The sequence below is a fragment of the Amphibalanus amphitrite genome, unplaced genomic scaffold (assembly GCF_019059575.1).
Source record: "Amphibalanus amphitrite isolate SeventyFive unplaced genomic scaffold, NRLGWU_Aamphi_draft 000279F_arrow, whole genome shotgun sequence".
In the NCBI taxonomy this organism is placed as follows: Eukaryota; Metazoa; Arthropoda; class Thecostraca; order Balanomorpha; family Balanidae; genus Amphibalanus; species Amphibalanus amphitrite.
In genome coordinates this window covers 507,403-532,301 of record NW_024881774.1, presented here as the reverse complement: position 1 = coordinate 532,301, position 24,899 = coordinate 507,403, and the positions used below count along the sequence as shown (strand labels likewise).

The 24,899-nt window shown below is 48.2% G+C and overlaps 1 protein-coding gene across 6 annotated transcripts; it reads left to right on the top strand.

Annotated features, from left to right (window-relative positions):
* The first annotated feature begins 8,946 nt into the window (after positions 1–8,946).
* On the top strand, positions 8,947–20,078 carry LOC122387268. 6 transcript variants are annotated; one of them, XR_006257538.1, is made up of 5 exons: positions 8,947–9,236; positions 9,517–9,608; positions 9,806–11,361; positions 18,637–19,428; positions 19,998–20,078. XR_006257538.1 is itself a non-coding variant. In XM_043377332.1 (4 exons), exons 3-4 carry the CDS (start codon positions 10,077–10,079, stop codon positions 18,696–18,698), a joined length of 1,347 nt encoding a protein of 448 aa, XP_043233267.1. In that variant the 5' UTR covers positions 8,947–9,236; positions 9,517–9,608; positions 9,806–10,076; the 3' UTR covers positions 18,699–20,078. The 6 variants fall into 6 exon arrangements, 3 of the variants coding, with proteins under 3 accessions (XP_043233267.1, XP_043233268.1, XP_043233269.1); XR_006257537.1 differs by having other exon boundaries at positions 19,709–20,078; XM_043377332.1 differs by having other exon boundaries at positions 18,637–20,078.
* The last annotated feature ends 4,821 nt before the right edge of the window (positions 20,079–24,899 follow it).

The following is a 24,899-nucleotide window of genomic DNA, read 5'->3' as shown; positions in this document are numbered from 1 at the left end:
CAATCGAGGTCACCTTTGACGCTGTTAGTGGAGGGGTTCATCGATCGCTTTACCTACCATTTTGCTCGGGGTCACCTTGGGCGGCGTCGCTTTCGGGTGTTTGTACAGCTAAGAAAGTTTGTGCATGTGCTGCCAAACGTAGTTGTGAGCTGGGGGCCTGCCAGTTCAGTGTTGATACTATACTTTTTTTCAAATGTATTCAGCTTATGACATCATTTCACACGCAAAGATAAGAAGAGAAACAACAGAATAAACTGATCGCCTAGTGACTCCCAGCATCCTGCACACTTTTACAATCCTTTTTAGTTAGACCGGTGTCGGTCAAATGCTTCAGCCAACCCTGCCCACTTCTTTTCATGGTCACATAATTTTCCCCTTTTAAGCGCTATGTGGTTTTCCGTGATCATATCCCTTTTCAATATAGTTAATAAAATGTCAACAGAAAGTAGGTATTTACCAGCAATCATCGTTTTGCCTACGATGATGATATGATTAATAGCCAGCAATTCATCATTTCCTAGAATTATCATTTTTAAGTTAAAAAAAGACATGTTTTGAACTAAGCCTACGTTCCTCAGATATGTTTCAACGTCATTCCAAAATGCTCTGACCAATGGACAAAACCAGAATCTGTGCATTATAGTATCAATACATTGCGTACATCTGTCACATCTATACGATACTGTTATGCCCATTTGGTAAAGTAAACGTTTTGTTGCCACAATTTTCGTTAAAATTTTGTATTGTAGTGTTCGATATTTAACCGAAATTAGTCTAAGATTTGCTTCATATACTTTCAACCAGTCAATCTGTCCCATCTCCTGCTCCCAACCCAACTCCCAACTATTTTTACTTCCCTTGTATTTATGATGTAGAAGTGTGTTGTAAATATACTTACTGCCTTTTTTCTGACTAATGATCGCTTGAACATTTGGGTGAATAATAGGATATGCTTCCTTTACTTTACCTTGTCTGTTTTTCCATTCAACAGGCAGACTATGTACCAGACCTAGATAATCTATTATTGTCCCTTTCAAATCATAAGTAACTTTTGCTTCCTCAAAGGACATTATTTCTCCATTGTCCCTTAAAAGGTCATTGATGTAAACTATTCCTTTTTGCCTCCATGCTTTTATTTCATAGTTTCTAAATTTTGTATGATTTGAAAACCACAGGGAGTGTCGATTAACATCTTCTATGTCCACCATGATGCTCTGATCATATTTGGCCATTGCTCGTACAACATCTGTCCAAAAATTATTGGACATCTTTCTTCCCATTTCCAATAATGAATCTGCATTGCGCTCCCATATAAACTGGAATCGTGCTATTTCTTGCCTAAACAACTTGCACCAGTCATGATTACCCATGATTTCTCTCCTCACCCATGTAATTTTCATTGATACTATACTTAACCCTCGCATGTGTGCGGCGTTTGCCAGCTTCTAATGTGTAGGGGGGGGGGGCCGGTTGGACCCCCCTTGCCGTTTGGCCCCTGATTGAGCTAGAGCTTCGCGGTAAAAACGAGCGTGTTGCCCGTGACGAGAGGAAGCCGATGATACCCAATTTTAAGGTCCTAGATCATTGGTTGACCTTCCAGGTCAGGTCAATGACCCAAAGTCGGGAAAATCGGGACCTGTTAGGAAGTCTTAAAGTGTGGCTGCTAAGGGGTTTTTCGGGGTGCTGATCACGAATATCGTGTTAGTTTAGATCACAGATGATGTCTTTAAGCATTTTGACCAGGTCGGGTCAGGTCAGGTCAGGTCAACCAGTAGGGGTCGTGACGGGTATTCGTAGTACGTGTCAACCGCCTCTGACAGCTTCGTAACATGTTACGAAGTCACCAAAACTACTTCGTAAATGTTCAAATGGTTGCTAAATTCGAATTCAGCTCCAAAAACTAGCCTAGAAACATGTAAAACTCGAAAAAGTGAAACGAGGTCACCAAAGGTCACTGACCTGACCTGACCTTCAGGTGACCTTGACACCCACCCTAATGCATGGGAGCAACATCAAATCACATGTTTAAACGTTTGAAACCACGAAAAGCTTGCAAACGCGCGGCTAATGCAAGCCGACATACGCGGAATCGCGATTCCGGCCAAACATGGTCTCAAAAAAGAGGTCACAGGTCAAAGGTCATTGGGGTCAGGGTCATGAAATTTTCAGGGTAGGTGTAAAATTGATCAATGCGAGGGTACTGAAAGTTTCGTCGCGATCGGACGCTTTTTACGCGAGTTGTTCGCGAAAAACCATGGGGGGGTCCATCCGACCCCCCCCCCCTACACATGCGAGGGTTAATTAACGCAGCACCTTTGCTGACGCAGCGCTGCACAACGTCATGGCGCTTTGTCACCCTGGTGAGGTCCACAGTCGACAAGATGACGAAGACATTGTGAGAAACATCGTGAAGACACATGACGTGACTGCACGTCCTAATCCATAGTTTTGTGGCACTTATTGACATAGAAACACTTAACCCGCGCCCCACTGGGGGGGGGGGGGCTATTTATAGCCCCCCCTCCCGTTTTTCGGCAATAACTTCCAAACCGCTTGACGGATCGACGCCAAACTTTCAGTACCTTCGGCTGCATCAATTTGACACCTTGTGTCAAAATTTGAACTTCGTACCTACCATAGGTCGGCCGGAAATGACGTCAGAGTGACGTCATGTTCGTCCGATTTCGACGCAAAACATTGAACCACGGCAATCGCTCCCAAGAGCTCAGTTTTTAAGCTAGATCCAATTTCTTTGCATGAAAGAACTCAGAATTGACCGCGCTATCAAACTGCTATCTCGGATTTTCAAAAGTTTGAAAATTTTGAAAATTTTATATAATAATATTCAAAATTTATATTTTTATATTTTTTTCAAAAAGTTTTTGACTTTTCGAAAAAACCGGAATATATGTGACAGAACGCATGATTATGACTAACTCTAGCAAGTTTTAGCTAAATATCTTCAAAAATGGCCAAGTTATACGCATTATTGCAAAAAATTCACAATTATTTATTTTTCAAATCAATTTTTCAGTACGTATTTGGCATTGTACACCAATATAAATGGCACCATCGTGTTCCTGAGCTCAAACTGCATCCAATAGACACCTTTTTTGTTGAAAAATTTCAACTTCAAAATTTGACCTTTTTTGACCTGAAGGTGACCTGACCTAAGCTAAATTCGACTCAAAATGACCTCGAATGACATAGACGACATCAAATTCGAAATCTATGGCCTAAATGGACGATAAAACATGTGTCACGTGACCGACGCATGATATAATATTTTCGTGACCTGTGATGACCTGACCCTGACCTGAAAATCAAAGTACAAGTTTGGTACCGTCAAGGTATCTAGAGCATCTGTTCACGAGTGTGGAAACCAAAAATGAGCCTGATCTGACTTGTAAGACGGCGGCCAGAGCCCAAAATGTGAACAAGCCAAAGTGCTAATAATTTTTACTTTGACCTGACCTGTGACGTCATCGGTGACCTCGAGGTCAATGAAATTAGGTTTCGCTTGACAGTTTTTCCGGGGCTATCAGACGCCGTTTGAATTTTGACGATCGGCCCAGTAGTTTCGGAGTTAGGAGGGGGGGCTATGAATAGCCCCCCCCCCGTAGGGCGTGTTATACACAGACCCCAGTGGGGCGCGGGTTAAAAACCTGGTTTCAATATATATTACTGACCGGGCCGACGAAATTATTTGGAAACGAGGTTTGCAAAATTAACGGAGGCCCGAGTGCGGAGCACGAGGGCCGGAGTCAAATTTTGCAAGCCGAGTTTCCAAATAATTTCGTACGGCTGAGGCTAGGGTCAACCAAGGCCCTCTAACCAGGCATGGACATCGGCCAATCGGGGCGAATCACGGCCGGCGGGAGGATGACGTCATCGGCCCATACTCCGCCGACTCCGCCCACCCACGGCAGCGAAACTGAATGGGGTTTGCGCCACTTGTTTCGTGATCGATTTTATCCAACTGGAATGCAATAAACGTTCAGCGGCCTCTTAACCGTTTGACTCAATATCCTTGCAACCTTTAAACAGCAAAAAATTGCAGCCAACTTTCTCTATTTTGCAGTCGGTGCCGACGGTACCGACTGCTGTACCTAAGCCGTGGGCCCGCCCGTAGCAAACGGGTAGACAGAAACTAGGTGACCAAAACACAAAACCAGCTGTTTTTTACACGATCATTAGCATGTCATAGGTTGATATAACCCTCGCACGACCAGGCCATTTCTCATAACACGAACGACCAGGGGGGGGGGGGTTGTTACGACCCCCCCTGGCGTTTCGAAACGGAAGGTCGTAGAGCTTAGCAGAAAAAACCAACGGATTGCTCTCAACGAGATCTCGCGATTGGTGGTATATTTTTTGGTCCTAGGTCAACATTTGACCTACTTTTGACCGGTCAAAGGTCAAATTTTCGGAAAAATAGACTTTCGGCGGCGATTGCGGCAAAACGGTAGGAGATATCGACTTGAAACCTTCACTATCGTGTTCCTTGATCAATTCTCTATCGTTTGGTATGTATTTCGTTTCCCTAGCTCTAAAAATGGCGCGTTGGGAGCGCCGGAAGTCGGCAAGGTCACAGTCGGCGGCAGAAATTCGAAAAATCAAAATTTAACTTTTTGAAATCTGATTGTATTTTTGGATTTGGGAGGTCCATTTGCTCCCTATAGAAGCTAATATTGCTGCATATTCCCATTGAGGTGACAAGAATTAGCAAAATAGTGGTTCGGGCGCTTTTCAAAAATAGTACCGGACGCTGTTCCTCTTGTGACGTCATAGCTCCGTGACCTGACCTGACCCGGTCAAATTTCTTATACTATATGATAGCCAATACTTGCCCCAACATGCATGGGAAGTTTCATCACGATCCATCAACCGATGTCCGTACCACCGGCAGGAAACCTCGGGCGTTGGCACTCAGTTTGTGAAAATCCGGCCGGAGGCTGTACCTCTTATGACGTCATAACTCCGTGACCTGACATGACCCGATCAATTTTTTTCGGCAAAAGATGCGCAAAGGTTGCCCCAGAGAGTATTGAAAATTTCAGCCCGCTACGACAAGCCGTTTAGCGTGCACTTCGAAAAACCCTCAGGGGGGGTTGATACAACCCCCCCCCCCCCGCTAGGCGTTCTAGGGATAAATGCCAAGCTATGCACAATGCACATTCGTAGCTAGACAGCATAGGAGTTAGAACCAAAAATACTGTCAACAAAATACTGTCAACTACTGAGTTCAAGCGCGGATCCAGCTTGGAGTTGGGGAGGGGGATGGGGCAACTGTTCATCGACGGCGGACACAGTGACTGTGTGGAACTCATTGTAGTTTTGGTTATCGGCTCGGGAACGGTCGACGGCACTGTGCTGCTGCTAGGTGCCTCCTCAGTCGTTTGACGGGGCTCTGGAGCACCTGCTAAGCTTTGACTAACCGCTGCGGCTCCGGTGCCATCGGCTCAGAGACCAACAGGCTGTACCGGCCGGAACTGGTCGGCGATTCTGATTATGTTAGGCTGATTAAGTGATTCTGTTAGTGCGGGAGAGGCAGATGGAGCCTGGCCGGTGGGTTCTGCCTCAACGCGGGGCTGATGGGGTAAGGTGCAGCCCATATACAAAAAAGTAAAAGCGTTGGAAATATCGCCTCACAAAGTCAGAGCATTTAGCATGGAAACGCTATGGCCCTAGGAACTGAATGTCGTGGCGAATTTCGATGCAACCAAATTTCGGCGGGGACTTGCATCCACCTGCCGCTGGTCAGCCGTGCCACGGACGCTCTGGACTTGTCGCTGCCGGTGCTGGCCGAGCTGGCCGCGCTCTGGGCCGACTGCGCCGAGCCACTGCGGCCATGGTGCCCGACCTGAACCAGTAGTAGCTGACGCCGGGGCGGCGCTCGGCGAGGCCGGTGCTAGTCGGAGATGGGGCCGCTGCCGGCTGCGGTGTCGCGCGGTGCAGCTGCTCGGCACGCTGGCCACGCCGCCGCCACCGGCTTGATGGCAGACAGCTTGCAGGCGCAGCTGGCCGCCTGGAGTCAGCGGCCTGTGCTTGAGCTGGCCATGCCATTCGGCATTCGCTGACATGAAGACCAGCCAGTGACCGTATACATTCCTGCCGCGTGTCGTCCAGCTGGCGCTCAGCCCCGGCAACGCGGAGCTAAGACCTCCGGGCTCCGCGTGCCAGCTTGCTGAAAGCCGTGACCGCGTTCACACTAGGTGAACCGCTTGCTACACGGCGCTATCACGAATAAGGCATTTACGCGATAATAACCAGTTCAGAAGTCTTGTACTTACGCGAAAAGCTGAACGAAGGGGTCCAAATGGGTGAATTCCAGATAAAAAGGTCAAATTAGGTCACGCTGGGTCATTTCAGGTCACAAAGGTCACTTAAGGTCACCTCAGGTCACCCTGGGTCAGGTCAGGTCACAGAGGTCACCCAGGGTCACGATGGGTCAGGCCAAGTCACAGAGGTCACCTTAAGTCGCAATGGGTTGGATCACATTGGTCAGGGCTATCATGGGCCGATGACGTCATTCCTGCTCATCAGCTGGCTACAACATCGGCCTATGGCACAGCATTACGGTATCACCCCCTGGGGTCAACTTGGGGTCAACCGGGGCAAACCGGGGGCGGCTGAGGTCAGTAAGATTTTTCCTACATGCCGCATACCTGCTAAGTAGTTTCGACAGGGTTTGGTGACACTTTTATACAATTGTTTTGTCCATAGGGGAAGTTGGGGCAATGCCGGAGTTGGGGCAAAGCCGAAATTCGAGATATTTCGAAAACCATAAGACATGGATGCCACCAGTCAGTGATGCTCTGAAGCTTAAGTGACTACAATTATCGCATGTTTGTTACGAGTCGTCATTGGGAATACTTCGACTGTGAGGGCGCCAAGAGCGTTTTCAAGGTACGTTTCCCTTGTACTACATGCGCCTTTGAAGCTGCATTTCTTACTCATTATGCTACCGTTTGTCTGGCCAATTCGGTCAAGTAATCTTTAGCATGTCTTTGCATAAGTGTGCTGCCTATTTGAAATTTATACAGCACGTTGAAAAGTTATGGGCCTGCAAATGAAAGTATGGCTGGCTGGGGTAATGCCGAAAACGTGCGATTACGCACGTGTTAAAAGCACGCTACGTGGACTTTACTGCTGTAGAATAGCAACGCGTATTTTTAGTCACACAAATTACACTTTCAACCGACACAACGGCCTGTTACCTATAAGGAATAACTTACCTGGCATTTTCTTATTATATTACACAATTATAACTTCCAGTGTGCACCGCGTCCTCAAGCTCTTAAAACGCGTGTCAGCTTTGATGAATTCTGGATAAAGTTTGAGATAAACTGGCAAAACATCAATGTCGGCATTCCCCGTAGACCATTTCTCCCATTTTCGGCTTTCCCCGCAGTCCGGGGCAACGCCGAAAAAGTCACTTCTTTGATATTTTTAGTTTGTGCGCTTAAGTATGCGAATTCATCAAATGCGCCTGGTATGTTTGAAAGGCAAAAGACTGGCCTCTCGAATGACGCCAACAAGAATAGCTTATGTTGTCTACCTTGCGTGCTACGGGCGTCAGAAAAAAAGTCTTCGGCGTTCCCCCAACTTCCCCTAATTTCCATAATAACAGTGATTGCGCTACTGCTGGAAATTTATAGAAGAAAATGCATCAAAATACCTTACTTCAAAAAGAATCGCGTCTGAGGATATCAACTCAGAATGGCACAACAACTGGATAGGTATCCAAGCAACATAATACATGAATAATTTGCCAAGACATAAGAGCAAGAGGAAGGTATAATATTCCTAGTGATTACCGAGTTCACCGAGTTGTATAACATAAAGTTCGTTTTTTATGTCACTGACCTGAGGTCAGTTAGAGGTCATTACGTCGTAATGTTAAGCCTATGGGAAAATACTAAATTCGAAAACGTGAATTTTCCAGTGCTTTTGCAAGAATCGTTTCTTTATTTATGTAATCGTACTTTGTTGATGCCCTATGGCTAAACTTTCGTGAAATACATCATATTTTCCATATTTTACGTGTTTGTTTCGAGGAAAGGACTACAACTGTCAAATGATAACGCAGTAACTTAGGCCCAAGGTATCAGTGGACATATCAAACGAAGATAAGACAACAAGCGATAACGGATTTCGATTAATAGGCGCATATCTTAGGGGAAGTTGGGGGAACGCCAAATACTTTTTTCTGACGCCCGTAGCACGCAAGGTAGACAACATAAGCTATTCTTGTTGGCGTCATTCGAGAGGCCAGTCTTTTGCCTTTCAAACATACCAGGCACATTTGATGAATTCGCATACCGTTAAGCGCACAAACTAAAAATATCAAAGAAGTGACTTTTTCGGCGTTGCCCCAGACTGCGGGGAAAGCCGAAAATGGGAGAAATGATCTACGGGGAATGCCGACATTGATGTTTTGCCACTTTATCTCAAACTTTATCCAGAATTTATCAAAGCTGACACGCGTTTTAACACGCGCAGTGGAAGGGGGGGGGCGGATTTCGCCCACCCCTCCTGTTTTTCGCCAATAACTCGCGCCGCAAGCATAATATCAATGTGAAATTTCGGCTACCTGTCCAGAATTTAACTGCGGATCTTCTCGTGCAAGAAGTAAGAAAATCGGTTCACAACTTTTCTAGTAATAGCGGTGTAAAGTCAAACATCCTGCCGCCGCGGCGGCGCGGCGGCGCGGCGGCCGGCGCTAGCCGTTACGCGCCGCCTGAATTGTAGACTGTGCCGGGGCGGGACGGTTCCGTCTTTACATCGCGCTCCTTACCGCTGATTATATTAGATTCGCGTCAAATTCAGTGAGAAGACTGAGAAATGTACAGGCAATCATATGGTCAAAGAATTTTGAAAATCGGCCGGTAACAACTTGAGTTATGAGCGTGTAAACACAAAATTGTGATTGCCGCGTTTCCCGCGTCGGCCGATGCCGCTTCAGCCGGCGACATCTTACCCTTCGCAGGCTTCTAACTGCCATATTTATTGTTGGATTATCTAGAAATTCACCATACATACTCACAAATGTTTGCTCTTTCGTATTGTCGTGACTTGTTTTGATTTAGTTGCGGCGATCGGACGAGAACCTCGCAAAAATAGGCGTTTGCGGCGAACCCCGATGCGTTGTTTGTATCAGCGACATTTTGCCACGAGGGAGTTGCCGAGAATGAGCCGGCACTGATCTATTTGCGTGAAATGAAAGGTGAAAGGTCAGTATTTTTGATTATTGTGCCACTGACAATGATGAGCAGTTGGCCGTGGATATTAAACTGATAAACTGTGGCTAGACAACTGATATATTGTAGACATTATGTTCGTTGCGGCAATTATGGCGCGAGTTCCACGTGCTATTGGGGTTGATATTGCTAATTTAGATTATTTACTTTGCATTTGAGCCTTTGAGATCTAGCACATTGTAAAAACTGGTACATTTCCTCGTGCATTTGGGCAGTGGCAGGTGTAATAGGTTGTACTGTTGTGTGTCACCAGCTGAGCGTGATCCAGCTGATGTACCAGACGGGAACCAGTCGAGTGTGAGCCGACTGGCCACTTGTCCCACCGCTGCGCCAAAAACACATCTGGTCAGTAATTGCTATCTTTATTTGTAACAGAACAAATGCCAGTTGTAACTTGTCATTTTTGCTGATTGATTTTATGTGCATCTGGCAAATGTGCATTTTGTGTCCGCATTTCGTACAATGTGTGAACTGTCCGCATCAATGTCCGCATTTGATCCTTGGTTATGTTGTATGTGTGATTATTGGTTGTTCTTTTGCAGAAAACCACGCGCTTTGGACACTTGCTGCACACATGCTCTGAGTTCCAATCATGTTCCGCAATACCATGTCTTTCCTATGTACCTTTTTTGTTTCTTTTATTTAGTTGTGCAATGTGCAGGCAAGAGTGCGTTGAAAGAGTTTTGGCACGGCAGAGGTGGGCACAGTTTTCAGATGTGTTGAAGTTTCAAAGATTCATTGATATGATGTGAAGTGCCTCTGAAAGTACAAAGTTGATGGACTTTTGCTGTGGGTGAACTGCTCAAGGAGAAGATGTCACTCAAGAGCGAGCGTGCCCTCAGGAAGGGAAATCTAACCAGGACCAGGAGGAGGGCTTTTGTACTTGTTGACACTGCGGGAAGTAAGAGGGAGCTCTGCTCGGTACTCAAAGACCTGGACGTTGCTCTTCAAGCGCTCCTGGAGGTCAATGAGAAGTATGGGTTGTCACTGGAAGATGAAGATGAGAGACGCAAGTGTGAGGTGTATGGAGAGGAAGCAACAGAGGAGCACCGACTTGCGGTTGAGAGAGTTGAGGCTCATGTCAAGGGCCGAGCGGATGAAACCCCCTCTGTGTCGGCAGTGGCGCATTCGTCTGCATCGTCGAAAGCTGCAGCTGAGCATGCCACCAGGATGGCTGAAGTAGAGAACAAGGTTCGAGAAATGGAGCTCAAGCAGTTGCAGATCCGCCTGCAGAGAGAAGAAGAAGAGCAGAGTCTTCGTCGAGAGCGACAGCTTCAGGAAAAGCAGGATGCCTTGAATGCTGCGAAGTTGAAGACAGAATTGACGAGAGCAGCGGAGAATGAGCTGGCTTGGGATAGAAGGGAGGATTTTGTTGGAGCTGAACAGCAGGAACAGCAGGAGAATGGTCAGGAGGCCAAGCAGAAAGCGGGCAAGAGAAGAATCACTGCAGATAAAATGGCAGAAAATCAACTCTTCTATCACAGCTTGCCCCGGCTGAAGCTGCCGACCTTCAGTGGGTCAGTGGAGGATTGGCCGAGGTGGCACTCCCTCTTCTCGGCCATGGTTGATAGGCAGGACCTGACCAATGATGAGAAGATGGCACATCTCCAAAATTCTGTCTCTGGATCAGCAAGGGCACTCATCGGAGGCATGATATGTGATGGGAGCTCTTACTCTGATGCGCTGAAGGCTCTCAAGGAGAGATATGGACAAGAGGTGGACATTGTGCATGCGACTCTGAAAGCTGTCTTCACCTGCGCACCTCCTAAGGCTTTTGATGCAAAGTCGCTGGAGAAGTACCATGGTGCAGTTCATGGGGCATGCACCACTCTGAAGACAATGAAGTTTGAGGGTGACCTGCAGTCGTGCGAAAATCTGAGGCGGATGGTCAGCAAGCTTCCCCTTGATCTCAGGAAATCATGGGCAGAGCACACTCTTGGGTTGGAGCGGCCCACTCTGACTGAATTTGATGAGTGGCTGCGCACGCAGGTGGGAGTGCTACTTCGATGTGAAGCATCAGCTCCATCTGCATCAACGACCAGGCAGCAGAAGAATGTCGGGTTGTTTGTAACAACAACCACCGCCAGCTCCAAATCAGGTGAGAGGGTCTGTGTAATCTGTGGAGGAACTCACGGGCTCTGGTTATGTGAGCAGTTTAACCCGCGCCCGGCTGGGGGTCCCGGATTTCCACGCCCTGCTGGGGGGGGGGGTGTTTGAACACCCCCCCTTGTAACTCGGCTCCTGGGCCACGTAGCGATACGCGGAAGGCGGCGTTCGAAAGAGCGTCAAAAATAATGACGAAATCACTTCGGTCAATTTTTTGGTCAGGTCAAAGGTCAGGTCACCAGAGGTCATTGAAGGCAAAATTTCGCCGATTTCCAGGTCGAATGTCGAAAATTTCCAAGAAGCCAACGCATAACTCGGGAACCAATAGAGCTACAGCGCCGCGGAAAAGCGCATTCGATAGCCCTATTAACGCCCTTTCTGAGTAATTCTCTCAGATTTGACCTAACGTCAACGGTTTTGCCTGCAGGGGGCAAAAACTGCAAAAATAAAAAAAGCCGGCTAAGTGCGTCGAGGGCTGTTGGGGTTGATGGCATTCCGATCGCTGCGATCAGAAGCTGTCTCCCTGCAGTCGGTCCGCCCATCCTTCACCTAATCAACTCATCCATATCCACCCTTACCTTCCCTGACGCATGGAAAGTTGCCATCGTCACACCAATCCACAAATCCGGTGACCCCAACCAGCCTGGCAACTACCGCCCCATATCCATCCTCCCATCTCTCTCCAAAATCCTTGAAAAGGTTGTATGCTCTCAGCTCACCTCCTACCTCATCACTAACCACATCCTCTCCCCATCCCAGTATGCCTACCGCCCATCCCACTCCACTGAAGATGCCATACTCGACATTGTCGAATGGGCGGCTCGCAGGGTCGACGGTGGTGACGTTGCCGCGGTGACGTCAGTCGACCTGAGCAAGGCATTCGACAGTGTCGACCACTCGATGCTTCTGAACAAGCTCGAGTGGTATGGCATCTCATCCCGCTGGTTCAGCAGCTACCTCTCTGGCCGTTCCCAACTCATCCGCTCCTCAACGGCCCTCCCACTCTCCCACGGTGTTCCCCAGGGGTCCATCGTGGGTCCCATCCTCTTCCTCATCTTCGTCAACGACCTTACCTGCTTCCTCCCCCATGGCCGACTCATATCCTACGCGGATGACACCCAAATCCTGGACTCAGCACCCTCCAATCCCACTGGCATCCAAGTGCTGAAGTCCCGGGCCGAGGAGAACATTCAGCAACTTCAACGCTGGTTTAGCTTAAACAGTTTAAAAATGAATGGAGAGAAGACCTGCTTCACTCTTCTTGGCACTCAAAATTCAGTTGATAAAGTCAAAAACTTCACTCTTAACGTAGATGATGCAACTATTCGGCCAACAAAACACATCAAGGTGCTGGGTGTTCTCCTCGACCAAACCCTGAGCTGGGAGCCACATATATCCTCTATCGTTCGGCGGTCAAATGGAATCCTTATATCACTGTTCAAAATTCGCCATCACCTCTCCCCTGACATCCTTAAAATCCTCGTTCAAACCCACGTTTTCCCCCACCTCCAGTACTGCTCGTCAGTCTGGGGTGGTGCCTCCAAATCCCGCCTGCACCGGCTGCAGAGGACCATCCATCTCGCTGTACGGCTCGTCTCTGGTCTCCGCAAATTCGACCACATCACCCCCGCCCTCGGCGCGCTCGGCTGGCCCGGCATTGGTGAGGTCATCGCACGCCGTGACGCGGTGAACGTGCAACGCGCCTTGTACGCCGCCGGCGCCCCCGACTCGCTGCGGTCCATGTTTCGCCCGCGTGCCGCCGTCTCCAATAGAGTCACGCGGGCCACGGCTGCGGGCGCAGCTGTGCTCGACCTGCCGCGGGTTCGACTGGCGGCGACCAGGCGGCTGTTTTCGTATAGAGCCGCCGCTGCATGGAACGGCCTGCCGCCGGAGGTGAAGGCGACTGGTTCCAGGAGACAGCTGGTGCAGCACTTTAGATAGAGACTGACAAGTGACATGACTGATTTTAGATATTTTATGTATGCTTTTGCGGGTGTTGCTTTATATTGACGTGTATATTGTATGTATGTATATGTGTGTGTGTGGGTGTGTACCTATCATGTATTGACTGGGCCGTAATAGCCACTTGTGGACAAGCCCTAAATAAACGAAACGAAACGAAACGAAACGAAAAAATAGCCGATTTTTTCGAAAACAGTTTTTCTGCAATAACTTTTGACCCAAGCCTTGTACGAGCTTACTTTTACCGGCATCGTGTTCCTCTCGTCAAGACGCATCGAATGAACTATAACTTGACCTTGAAAGGTCAACTTGAAAATTTGACCTCAGGTCAAGGTCATGACCTGACCGGAAAGGGTCATGTTGCATATCAGTCGATCCGTATCGTCGAGCTGAACACATCTAAGGCGTTTTCATTGCTCTAGCATGCTTCTATCAAAAGTTATTTGCGAAAAACTGTTAGATACCATTCGTGACCTAAGATGACCTCAGGGCATAAACAAGGGTCACGGACACGATTTTCATGTTCAGTGTGTCTAAACCACTGGTAATTCGGTGTTTTGGAGTGTTTATAATGTCTTGCATCCAAAAGAGGCGCATTTCAATTTTCTCCCATTGACTTATAATGGCGAGGTCGCAAAATTGACCTGACCTTAGGTCATCGATATCAAAATTCTGAGATATACATTTTGTACATGCTATTGCCCTTAGCAATCGCTGAAAGTTTCAAAGCGATCGGGCACTCGGTGTAGCTATGGCAGACATTGAAAGTTTTTATGAGGTGAGGTCACTTCAAGTGACCTGGTGACCTGACCTTGAATGACCTTGGTCTGAAATTTTCACAACATGTGTAGAATTGATGTATGATAAGGTGTATCAAAAACGGCGGCGCTCCGCGCCGCCGTTTTTTAGATATTCGCGAAAAACCACAAGGGGGGTGTTCAAACACCCCCCCAGCAGGGCGCGGGTTAAGGCACTGACACCAGATGAGAGGGCTGAAGTTGTTGCTCGTAGTGGCCTTTGTTTCAGCTGCCTTCGAGCTGGTCACCGAAGTCGAGGCTGCAGGACTGCACGGACATGTGGCATCGAAGGATGCACGTTTCGCCACAACCGACTACTACACGGAAGCAAGAGAGTGCGAAGGCCGACCACGTTGCCGGTGAATGGTGCTGGAGAAGTCAGAAAATCGGCCAACGAAGCAACCATCGCGTCCGTGAGACAAGAAGCAACTGGAGAGCACTCTTCTGTTCTTCTCCAAGTTGTTCCAGTGCGTGTACATGGATCGGATGGGAAGTTCAAGGACACCCTTGCGCTTCTGGACCCAGGTGCCCAGACCTCGCTGTGCAACGTCTCATTGCTCGATGAACTACAGGTGGCTGGAGAGGTTCAGTCACTCCGGCTTAACAGTGTTGAAGCAGCCGGCGAACAGAAATTGTCAAGACGAGTCCAGTTGGAGCTCTCTCCTCTGGGAGAACCACAGGATCGCTCGAAGAGGATATGCGTGCCAGAAGCGTTCTCAGTCGAGAAAGTAAACGTGCGTGCACCCAGCGTGAATCGCCGGCAGCTGCGCGGTCTCAAACATCTTGAAGGACTCACGATTCCTGACCTTTCGGGTGGACAAGTTGAACTTCTCTTGGGCGCTAATGTGTTGGAGGCTGTGCTTCAGCGAGAAGCACGAGTGGGTAGACCTGGAGAACCGGTGGCTATCCGGACAGCTTTCGGATGGTCGCTGACTGGATCGCTTGCTGGCATGGTGCCAGGACACCACCGCGAAGTGATGTTCATCAGCAAGTCGTCCCACCAGCGGTCAGATGAAGATCTGTCGAGCATGATGAATGACTGGTGGAGTACGGAATCCTTCGGCACGGCATGCACAGATATGCAGGCTCTGACGCCAGAGGACAAGAGAGCGCTGGGAATCCTAGAAAGGACGACACTGCGTAAAGACGGCAAGTACGAAGTGGGGCTCCTCTGGCGAGATGAGCAAGTGAGAATGCCAGACAGCTATGAGTCGGCGCATGGTCGGCTGGAATCTCTGGAAAGAAGTCTGAAGAAGAATCCAGAGCGCGCAGAGGCCTATCAGGCAGTACTGGAGAGCTACGTGCAACAGGGATATGCGCGGAAGTTGTCAAGTGCGGAAAGTGAAGAGACAAAGAGGAAGCGATGGATTCTTCCGCATCATGCTGTTATCCGTCCAGACAAACCAAAACCGAGAGTGGTTTTTGATGCAGCTGCACAGAGCAGAGGAACGTCGCTGAACGGGGAGCTGCTGCAAGGGCCGGATCTAATGCAGAACCTGCAAGGTGTGCTTCTACGATTCAGGGAACAGCAGTACGCACTGGTAGCCGATATCTACCAGATGTTCCATCAGATTCAGGTACGACCCGAGGATCAACCAGCTTTGTCCTTCCTCTGGCGTGACATGGATGCCACGAGGAAACCTGACCTCTACCAGATGCTTGTTGGAATATTTGGTGCCAGATGCAGTCCCTGTATTGCAAACTACGTCCTACGCCGAGCTCTGTCGGTGGATACCGAGGCAGAGGACACCGAAGGTGACCCACCCCTGTTCTCGAGCTTCTATGTGGACGATTTTCTTCGTTCAGAAAGGTCACCTGAGGAAGCCCTGGCAGTCATGGAAAAGGTTACCTCGCTGCTGGCAAAGGCAGGCTTTCGACTTACGAAATGGAGGTCAAGTCACCCGGAGATCCTTCAACATGTACCCGAAGACGACCGCGACGAAACACAGAAAACGGTGACTTCATGTGAAAGCGAAGCAGGAAAGGCACTCGGTTGTGTGTGGTCGCCGAAAGAAGACACCTTGAGCATACGAGTGAGGAGTTCAACCGGACCACCCACGAAGAGAGGAGTTGTCAGGACGGCGGCCACTGTGTTCGACCCTCTGGGACTGCTTTCGCCATTCCTATTGAAGGTGAAAATCTTGATCCAGAGACTGTGGACTCTGAAGATTGACTGGGATGAAGAGATTACAGGCGCCGAGTTGTCCCAATGGAAGAATTGGCTGAACGAGCTGTCAGAAGTCGAACGCATCAGGGTCCCACGCTGTCTGAAGGCGTCCACGACCAGCGGTGTCGCAAGCGTTCAGCTTCACATATTTTCAGATGCATCTGAAGACGCATTCGCTGCGGTGGCGTACACACGGATGACTGATGTGAATGATCAGCATACGGTCAGCCTTGTGATGTCCAGGACCAGGGTCGCTCCGCTCAAACAACTTTCCATAGTGCGTTTGGAGCTCCAAGCCGCTGTGCTCGCTGTGAGATTAGCGAGGACCATTCAAGACGAGCTCACCTACGAGTTTGAGGACGTCATATTCTGGACCGACAGTCAAGTAGTCCTTCAGTTCATAGCGAAAGAAAGCAGACTAGTTCAAACCTTTGTAGCGAACCGAGTGTCGGAGATTCGTGACTCGACCGACCCGTCTCAGTGGAAGCACGTCCCTGGCAAGCAGAATCCGGCGGATGCAGGCTCTCGTGGGCTCTCAGTCGCTCTGCTCAAGTCCTCCGACCTATGGTGGAGGGGGCCTGACTTCCTCAGAAGAGGCCGTGATGACTGGCCGCCCAGTCTTCAGATGCCCGCTCTCCTGCCAGATGAACCAGAGCTGAAGAAGAAGGCGGCGAAGGAGGCCACCACTTTTGTCGGTACGGCAGCTGCGGTCGAAGCTCCTCTGGTTGACGCTGCGCCGTTTTCCTCGTGGAACAAGTATCGACGCGTGGTTGCTTGGATCCACAGGTTCGTCTCGAACGCGCGCTCCAAGATCAAGAAACGCGGACAGTTGACAGTCGAAGAACTGCTGGAAGCAGAAAGGTTCATCATCAAGGAAGACCAGAAGCTGGAGAAGGTGACGCCACAACCAGGTCTGTCGCTGGTCACCGACAGCGAGGGACTTAGACGGGTGGAAGGTCGTCTGACACACGCTCCAGCTGAAGTTTGTCACCAGCCGATCGTTCTCCATCAAGACAGTCACGTCACACGCCTGATTGTGACTGAACTACATGAGCAGTGTCTTCATGCTGGTCTCAACCACACGCTCAACCTCTTCAGGGAAAAATACTGGACGCCCAAAGCCCGGGCTACTGTGAAGAAAATTATCTGGCGATGCGCAGTGTGCCGGAACAGACGAGCCATGCCTGTCAACCCGAGGATGGCAGATCTACCAGGTGAGCGGTTTGACATGTCCCGACCATTTTCATCTGTGGGTCTCGACTTCCTTGGTCCGGTCCGAGTCAAGAAGTTCCGGAAAACAGAAAAACGCTACATCATGCTAGCGACCTGCTTAGCCACCAGGGCGATTCATCTTGAGGTTGTCGAAGCTCTTGACACGAGCTCGTTTTTGATGGCGCTACGCCGGTTTATTGCGCGGCGAGGTCGGCCACAGCTCATATGGTCCGACAATGGAACAAACTTCGTCGGAGGAGAGAGGGAACTGCGAGAGAATATTGAAGCGTGGAACCAAGAGCAGATATGCGACGCTCTGTCACAACGCAACATTCAGTGGAAATTCAACCCCCCCGCAGCCAGCCATATGGGAGGCATCTGGGAGAGACTTGTCGCCTCTGTAAAGAGAGCTCTCCGAGCAGTTCTGGGAAACCAGATTGTACCCGATGATGTCCTTCACACCGTGGTGCTCGAAGTTGAGTACCAGGTGAACTCGAGACCACTGACCTACGTGTCTGGTCATGGAAACGATCCTGAGTCAATAAGTCCGAACCATTTTCTACTCGGTGCGAGGCCCAACGGAGGCGTTCTGCCCCCCGGAGTCTTCGGAGAAAACGATGAGATGTCTCGAAAACGGTGGAGGCAGAGCCAGGCTCTTGCAAACCGAGTGTGGCTCAGGTGGCTCAAAGAATATCTACCGACACTGATCGCTCGGAAGAAGTGGACCAGGGACACGCGCAATCTCGTCGTCGATGACGTAGTTCTGCTGATGACAGAAGATGCTCCCCGGGGCTACTGGCCCCTAGGAGTTGTACAGGAAGTGTATACAAGTGGAGATGGGGTCGTACGTTCGGCATTGATCCGGACCGCGACGGGTACCTACAAGCGTCCGTGCACAAAGCTCTGCCTACTTGAGGGGCAGAGAGTATGAGGAGATTGGAGATGACTGAGTCAGGATGCCATTCTCTGGGCTGACATGAGCTCTTTGCCCATTGCCGATCGTTGAACAGCACTGCTCTACTTTTAACCATTGTTTATTTAGTTTATTTTGTTTTCCTGTTTCTTCTCCCGCCCGCATTCAATAATGATATACCTATGTTCCATCCTAAGTGTCCTTTTCCTCGTCCAGGCTGGCCAGCGGTGGCTGGACACACTGGTGGACGACGGCGGAGGGCAGGAGGACGTCTGTAGCATTCTGGCGGGTCGCCGGTGAGCGACTCACGGGCCCGGCTGGACAGCAGACGCGCGGGCGGCATCCTGTGTCGCCGAGCTGGCTGGTGACCGGCGGTCGGCGCGGTCGGGATGCTGTTCGTGGGGACTCACCTCTGCGGGCCGTGGCATCGGCCTGCTCGAGCTGGCGCGAGCTGGTCTGGGGTCGGCTCGCCGCGTCGCTGATGCCGGAAGCTGACGGAGGGCATCGGATGGCGTGTTGTGTTATCGAGGGGCGAGCGGCGGCTCTGAGTGATTCGGAGCGGGCCGCGCGTCGGCTCGTATCGCGTCTCGTGGTGTGGCGCTAGGCGTCAGTGAGACAGTGTTTGTGTTGTGTGCCGTGCGCTCCGGACGCCTCGGCCATGAACTCTCTGAAGTATAAACGACTCGGGTGTCGTAGAAGATCGTCTTTGTGTTCGAGCTGGCGGCTACCAGGCCTTCTGTGTTGTGTACTGAAGGTAGTTCGTGATGGCAGTGAACTGACGCTGTGTATGGCTCATGCGGCTCAGGGAGTTTCCTCCGAAACTGGGGGGGGGGGGGGAGGATGTCGTGACTTGTTTTGATTTAGTTGCGGCGATCGGACGAGAACCTCGCAAAAATAGGCGTTTGCGGCGAACCCCGATGCGTTGTTTGTATCAGCGACATTTTGCCACGAGGGAGTTGCCGAGAATGAGCCGGCACTGATCTATTTGCGTGAAATGAAAGGTGAAAGGTCAGTATTTTTGATTATTGTGCCACTGACAATGATGAGCAGTTGGCCGTGGATATTAAACTGATAAACTGTGGCTAGACAACTGATATATTGTAGACATTATGTTCGTTGCGGCAATTATGGCGCGAGTTCCACGTGCTATTGGGGTTGATATTGCTAATTTAGATTATTTACTTTGCATTTGAGCCTTTGAGATCTAGCACATTGTAAAAACTGGTACATTTCCTCGTGCATTTGGGCAGTGGCAGGTGTAATAGGTTGTACTGTTGTGTGTCACCAGCTGAGCGTGATCCAGCTGATGTACCAGACGGGAACCAGTCGAGTGTGAGCCGACTGGCCACTTGTCCCACCGCTGCGCCAAAAACACATCTGGTCAGTAATTGCTATCTTTATTTGTAACAGAACAAATGCCAGTTGTAACTTGTCATTTTTGCTGATTGATTTTATGTGCATCTGGCAAATGTGCATTTTGTGTCCGCATTTCGTACAATGTGTGAACTGTCCGCATCAATGTCCGCATTTGATCCTTGGTTATGTTGTATGTGTGATTATTGGTTGTTCTTTTGCAGAAAACCACGCGCTTTGGACACTTGCTGCACACATGCTCTGAGTTCCAATCATGTTCCGCAATACCATGTCTTTCCTATGTACCTTTTTTGTTTCTTTTATTTAGTTGTGCAGGCAAGAGTGCGTTGAAAGAGTTTTGGCACGGCAGAGGTGGGCACACGTATAGTGAAAAATTTTAAAAAATCGGCCGGTAACTTTTTGAGTTATCGGCGTGTAAACGCAAAAAAGTCGCTAATATGGCAGATTTGACCACATTTGACCTCATTTGACCTTGAAGATATTGACCTAGGGTCATGAAATTCACACACAACAGAGTTCCCCATGGCCCCCACCTACCCTCCAAATTTCGTCTTTCTAGCTCCAGTGGGAGCTGAGATCTTAGGGGGGGGGCGACATCCGCCCCCCCCCCCCTTCCACTGGGCGTAGCACTCGCAACCCTTCCACTGCGCGTGTTAAGAGCTTGAGGACGCTTGGTGCACACTGGAAGTTATAATTGTGTGATATAATAAGAAAATGCCAGGTAAATAATTCCTTATAGGTGTAGGTATAGGTATAGGCCGTTGTGTCGGTTGAAAGTGTAATTTGTGTGACTAAAAATTCGCGTTGCTATTCTACAGCAGTAAAGTCCACGTAGCGTGCTTTAACGTGCGTAATTGCACGTTTTCGGCATTACCCCAGCCAGCCATACTTTCATTTGCAGGCCCATAACTTTTCAACGTGCCGTATAAATTTCAAATAGGCAGCACACAATCAAATAGGCAGCAGTAATCTTCAGCAAAGACATGCTGAAGATTACTTGACCGAATTGGCCAGACAAACGGTAGCATATAGTAAGAAATGCAGCTTCAAAGGCGCATGTAGTACAAGGAACGCGTACCTTGAAAACGCTCTTGGCGCCTTCACAGCCGAAGTATTCCGAATGACGACTCGTAACAAACATGCGATAATTGTAGTCACTTAAGCTTCAGAGCATCACTGACAGGTGGCTTCCATGTCTTACGGTTTTCGAAATATCTCGAATTTCGGCTTTGCCCCAACTCCGGCATTGCCCCAACTTCCCCTACCATAATTTCGGCTTTGTAACCAACACAAAATATTTCAAAACCCTTGATAGGCAGAGCAGATATTTTATACAAAAAAAAAAATGTTAGTTTTCTAATCTTATGCGGCAAATATCATGCAAAAATGATGTCAATTATACATTCCCTGTCAATTCTTCCTCTGCGCTAATGCGATAAACTGTAGTTTAGAGGTCATTGCCCTGGGCAGTAAACCCAGGCAGTAAATTTTTGTTTCCTGCCCGGCCTAACATGGCATTTTGAAACCGACAGTTTCTTGGTCATAGTTTTACTACCCGGCTCGTGCTGTGCTTAACCCGCGCCCGGCTGGGGGTCCTGGATTTCCACGCCCTGCTGGGGGGTGTTTGAACACCCCCCCTTGTAACTCGGCTCCTGGGCCACGTAGCGATACGCGGAAGGCGGCGTTCGAAAGAGCGTAAAAAATAACGACGAAATCATTTCGGTCAATTTTTTGGTCAGGTCAACGGTCAGGTCACCAGAGGTCATTGAAGGCAAAATTTCGCCGATTTCCAGGTCAAATGTCGAAAAGTTCCAAGAAGCCAACCCATAACTCGGGAACCAATAGAGCTACAGCGCCGCGGAAAGGCGCATTCGATAGCCCTATTAACGCCCTTTCTGAGTAACTCTCTCAGATTGGACCTAACGTCAACGGTTTTGCCTGCAGGGGGCAAAAACTGCAAAAATAGCCGATTTTTTCGGAAACAGTTTTTCTGCAATAACTTTTGACCCAAGCCTTGTACGAGCTTCCTCTTACCGGCATCGTGTTCCTCTCGTCAATACGCATCGAATGAACTATAACTTGACCTTGAAAGGTCAACTTGAAAATTTGACCTCAGGTCAAGGTCATGACCTGACCGGAAAGGGTCATGTTGCATATCAGTCGATCCGTATCGTCGAGCTGAACACATATAAGGCGTTTTCATCGCTCTAGCATGCCTCTATCAAAAGTCATTTGCGAAAAACTGTTATTCGTATATATTCGTATATTAGTTCAGACATCACAAATGCTGTAAAGCCCTGGTGATGGTGGTACCTAACTATCGATATTCTATCTACAGCATATGTAAGGTCCAGCACCCCTCCCACAATCCCATCCGGACCAACTATGCTCAAATCACCCATTCGTGACCTATGTTAGATACCATTCGTGACCTAAGATGACCTCAGGGCATAAACAGGGGTCACGGACACCATTTTCATGTTCAGTGTGTCTAAACCACTTGTAATTCGGTGTTTGGGAGTGTTTATAATGCCTTTCGTCCAAAAGAGACGCATTTCAATTTTCTCCCACTAACTTATAATGAGGGGGTCGCAAAATTGACCTGACCTTAGGTCATCGATATCAAAATTCTGAGATATACATTTTGTACATGCTATTGCTCTTAGCAATCGCTGAAAGTTTCAAAGCGATCGGTCACTCGGTGTAGCTATGACAGACATTGAAACTTTTTATGGGGTGAGGTCACTTCAAGTGACCTGGTGACCTGACCTTGAATGACCTTGGTCTGAAATTTTCACAACATGTGTAGAATTGATGTATGATAAGGTGTACCAAAAACGGCGGCGCCGTTTTTGAAATATTCACGAAAAACCACAAGGGGGGTGTTCAAACACCCACCCCCCAGCAGGGCGCGGGTTAAAACATACCCCGGCATGTAGGAAAAGTTGTGCATGGCGGGATCCACTCAGATCATATAGACAGACACATGTTCTTGGTTTATCGTTAGATCCTATGAGATCATACACGTAGATCCAGGATAAAATTTTCGCGCAGGATTTGGTGGGATCATAGATCCTACCCTGCAGTTTGCTTCGAGATCCACTGAGATCATAGATTCATCACTTGAATCTATGCATAGGGGAAAACGGGGAACGCTTCCCATCGGGTAATACCGCCCACCTTCTTATTTCGTAAAACAAACATCCTCGATGATCAGATTACTGTGTAATTAATTGGTGGCATGGCGGTAAATCGGCTGTGCAAGGTGATTTTGGTAATTTTGCGTGTCATTTCCGAGATTTTGTGCAATTTTGGTGGCAAGATGACTTCCTTGTCACTTTCTTTATTCACTATAGGTGCCGGCGAGGGTTAAAGAGATCCAATTATAAAATCATGCTTACATACTCAAAGGCATTTACCCAGACAACCGAGGCCATTAAAGGGAGATTATGACCTTTTTCCACAAAATCTAAGTTAGGACCATTTTCTGACAAAACACAACAAGTTATAATGTAAATTAAAACCATTTTGCTCAATTCGGTACCTTGCCGCAAATATCTCAACTTGAAGTCACGTTAGCGGGGAGCGCTGAAAATGACCGTTGAATAAGTACTTAGGTACATCACTTTTTGGTACTTGCATGTAATTTTGTAAAATGAGCGTATTCATTACATTTGATCTTCATCACATCTAGTTAGTTAATGGTCGTCTATAGTGCCTTCAAAAGATATTCATGGTTTGGGGGTGGTTTATGTCTAAATTTACGCAACTATTTTTCCTGTTCATCATCTGTCGCCATATGCTGCTATTTTAGTAGCAACGACTCAATTTTGAATCGGTCCCGCCGACTGCACAATAAAAGAAGATAGATACAACACTTTTGCGGCATCACTGAAAAACTTATGCAGTACTGTTATCAAAATTCTCATAACACCGTTCGACAAACCTGAAGTCTTTTTGAAATAAATATGCTTGTATTTTTCGCTTCAGGCTCTGAGGTCAAAATAATGAATTTCGTAGTCGCAATCGCAAGATTTGGCTGCGATTCTGGCGCATGCCGTTCATTTGTGGCGCAAAATAATACTTGGAAACAAAGAAGAGTAGATGTGCATATAGTTGCATCATATTCACATTCAGATTCGCGTGCACATTCGCGGACCCCTTCGATTTGGCTGAAAATTGCACAGCAGATAGACCATGAGCTCCTAAGTGCAAAAATCATCTTTTTATTTACCGACATTAAGTATTTTCCAAGTTATTCACGTTTGTTTTACTAGTACAATATTCTGGTTAGTAAACTTCCCGGAAAAATCGGACCTCATCAAATTTCAAGAAAATTTCAGAAATGATTAAGACTCAGTAGTTCTTTACAAAAAAACTAATTTGCATCAAACGCGGTCGCATAGTTTTCTCAGGAGAAGTCTCTAAAGTTCAAGGTCGTTCAAGGTCATGCGATTTTTCTCACTTTTTGGAGTCGTTTTACACGTGACAGCTTCGTATTTATGAAGGACATTAGCTATACATACTGCAATAACAATATACTTAAGCACCAGAGGCATTGTTAGACCAAAGGGCGAAAAACAGTCGATAAACCTATTGAGCAAAGCCAAGAGGCAAATACAAGTGATATTCAGATTTCTCGTCCTAAAGTGAACTTGCCGGACCCCTCCGATTTCGTTCAAAGTCACAGGAATGATGCTCCTTGACCTCCTGAACACGAAAATAGTGCTCCTTTTGACCGACATCAAAGACTTTTCCAGATATACGCATGCGTGCACATTCAAATTGCATATGTTGCATATGGCACGCTGGGCGGACCCCTTCGATTTCGTTCAAAATCACAGGAATGATGCTCCTTGACCTCCTGAACACGAAAGTAGTGCTCCTTTTGACCGACATCAAAGACTTTTCCAGATATACGCATGCGTGCACATTCAAATTGCATATGTTGCATATGGCACGTTGGGCGGACCCCTTCGATTTCGCTCAAAATCACAGGAATGATGCTCCTTGACCTCCTGAACACGAAAATAGTGCTACTTTTGACCGACATCAAAGACTTTTCCAGATATACGCATGCGTGCACATTCAAATTGCATATGTTG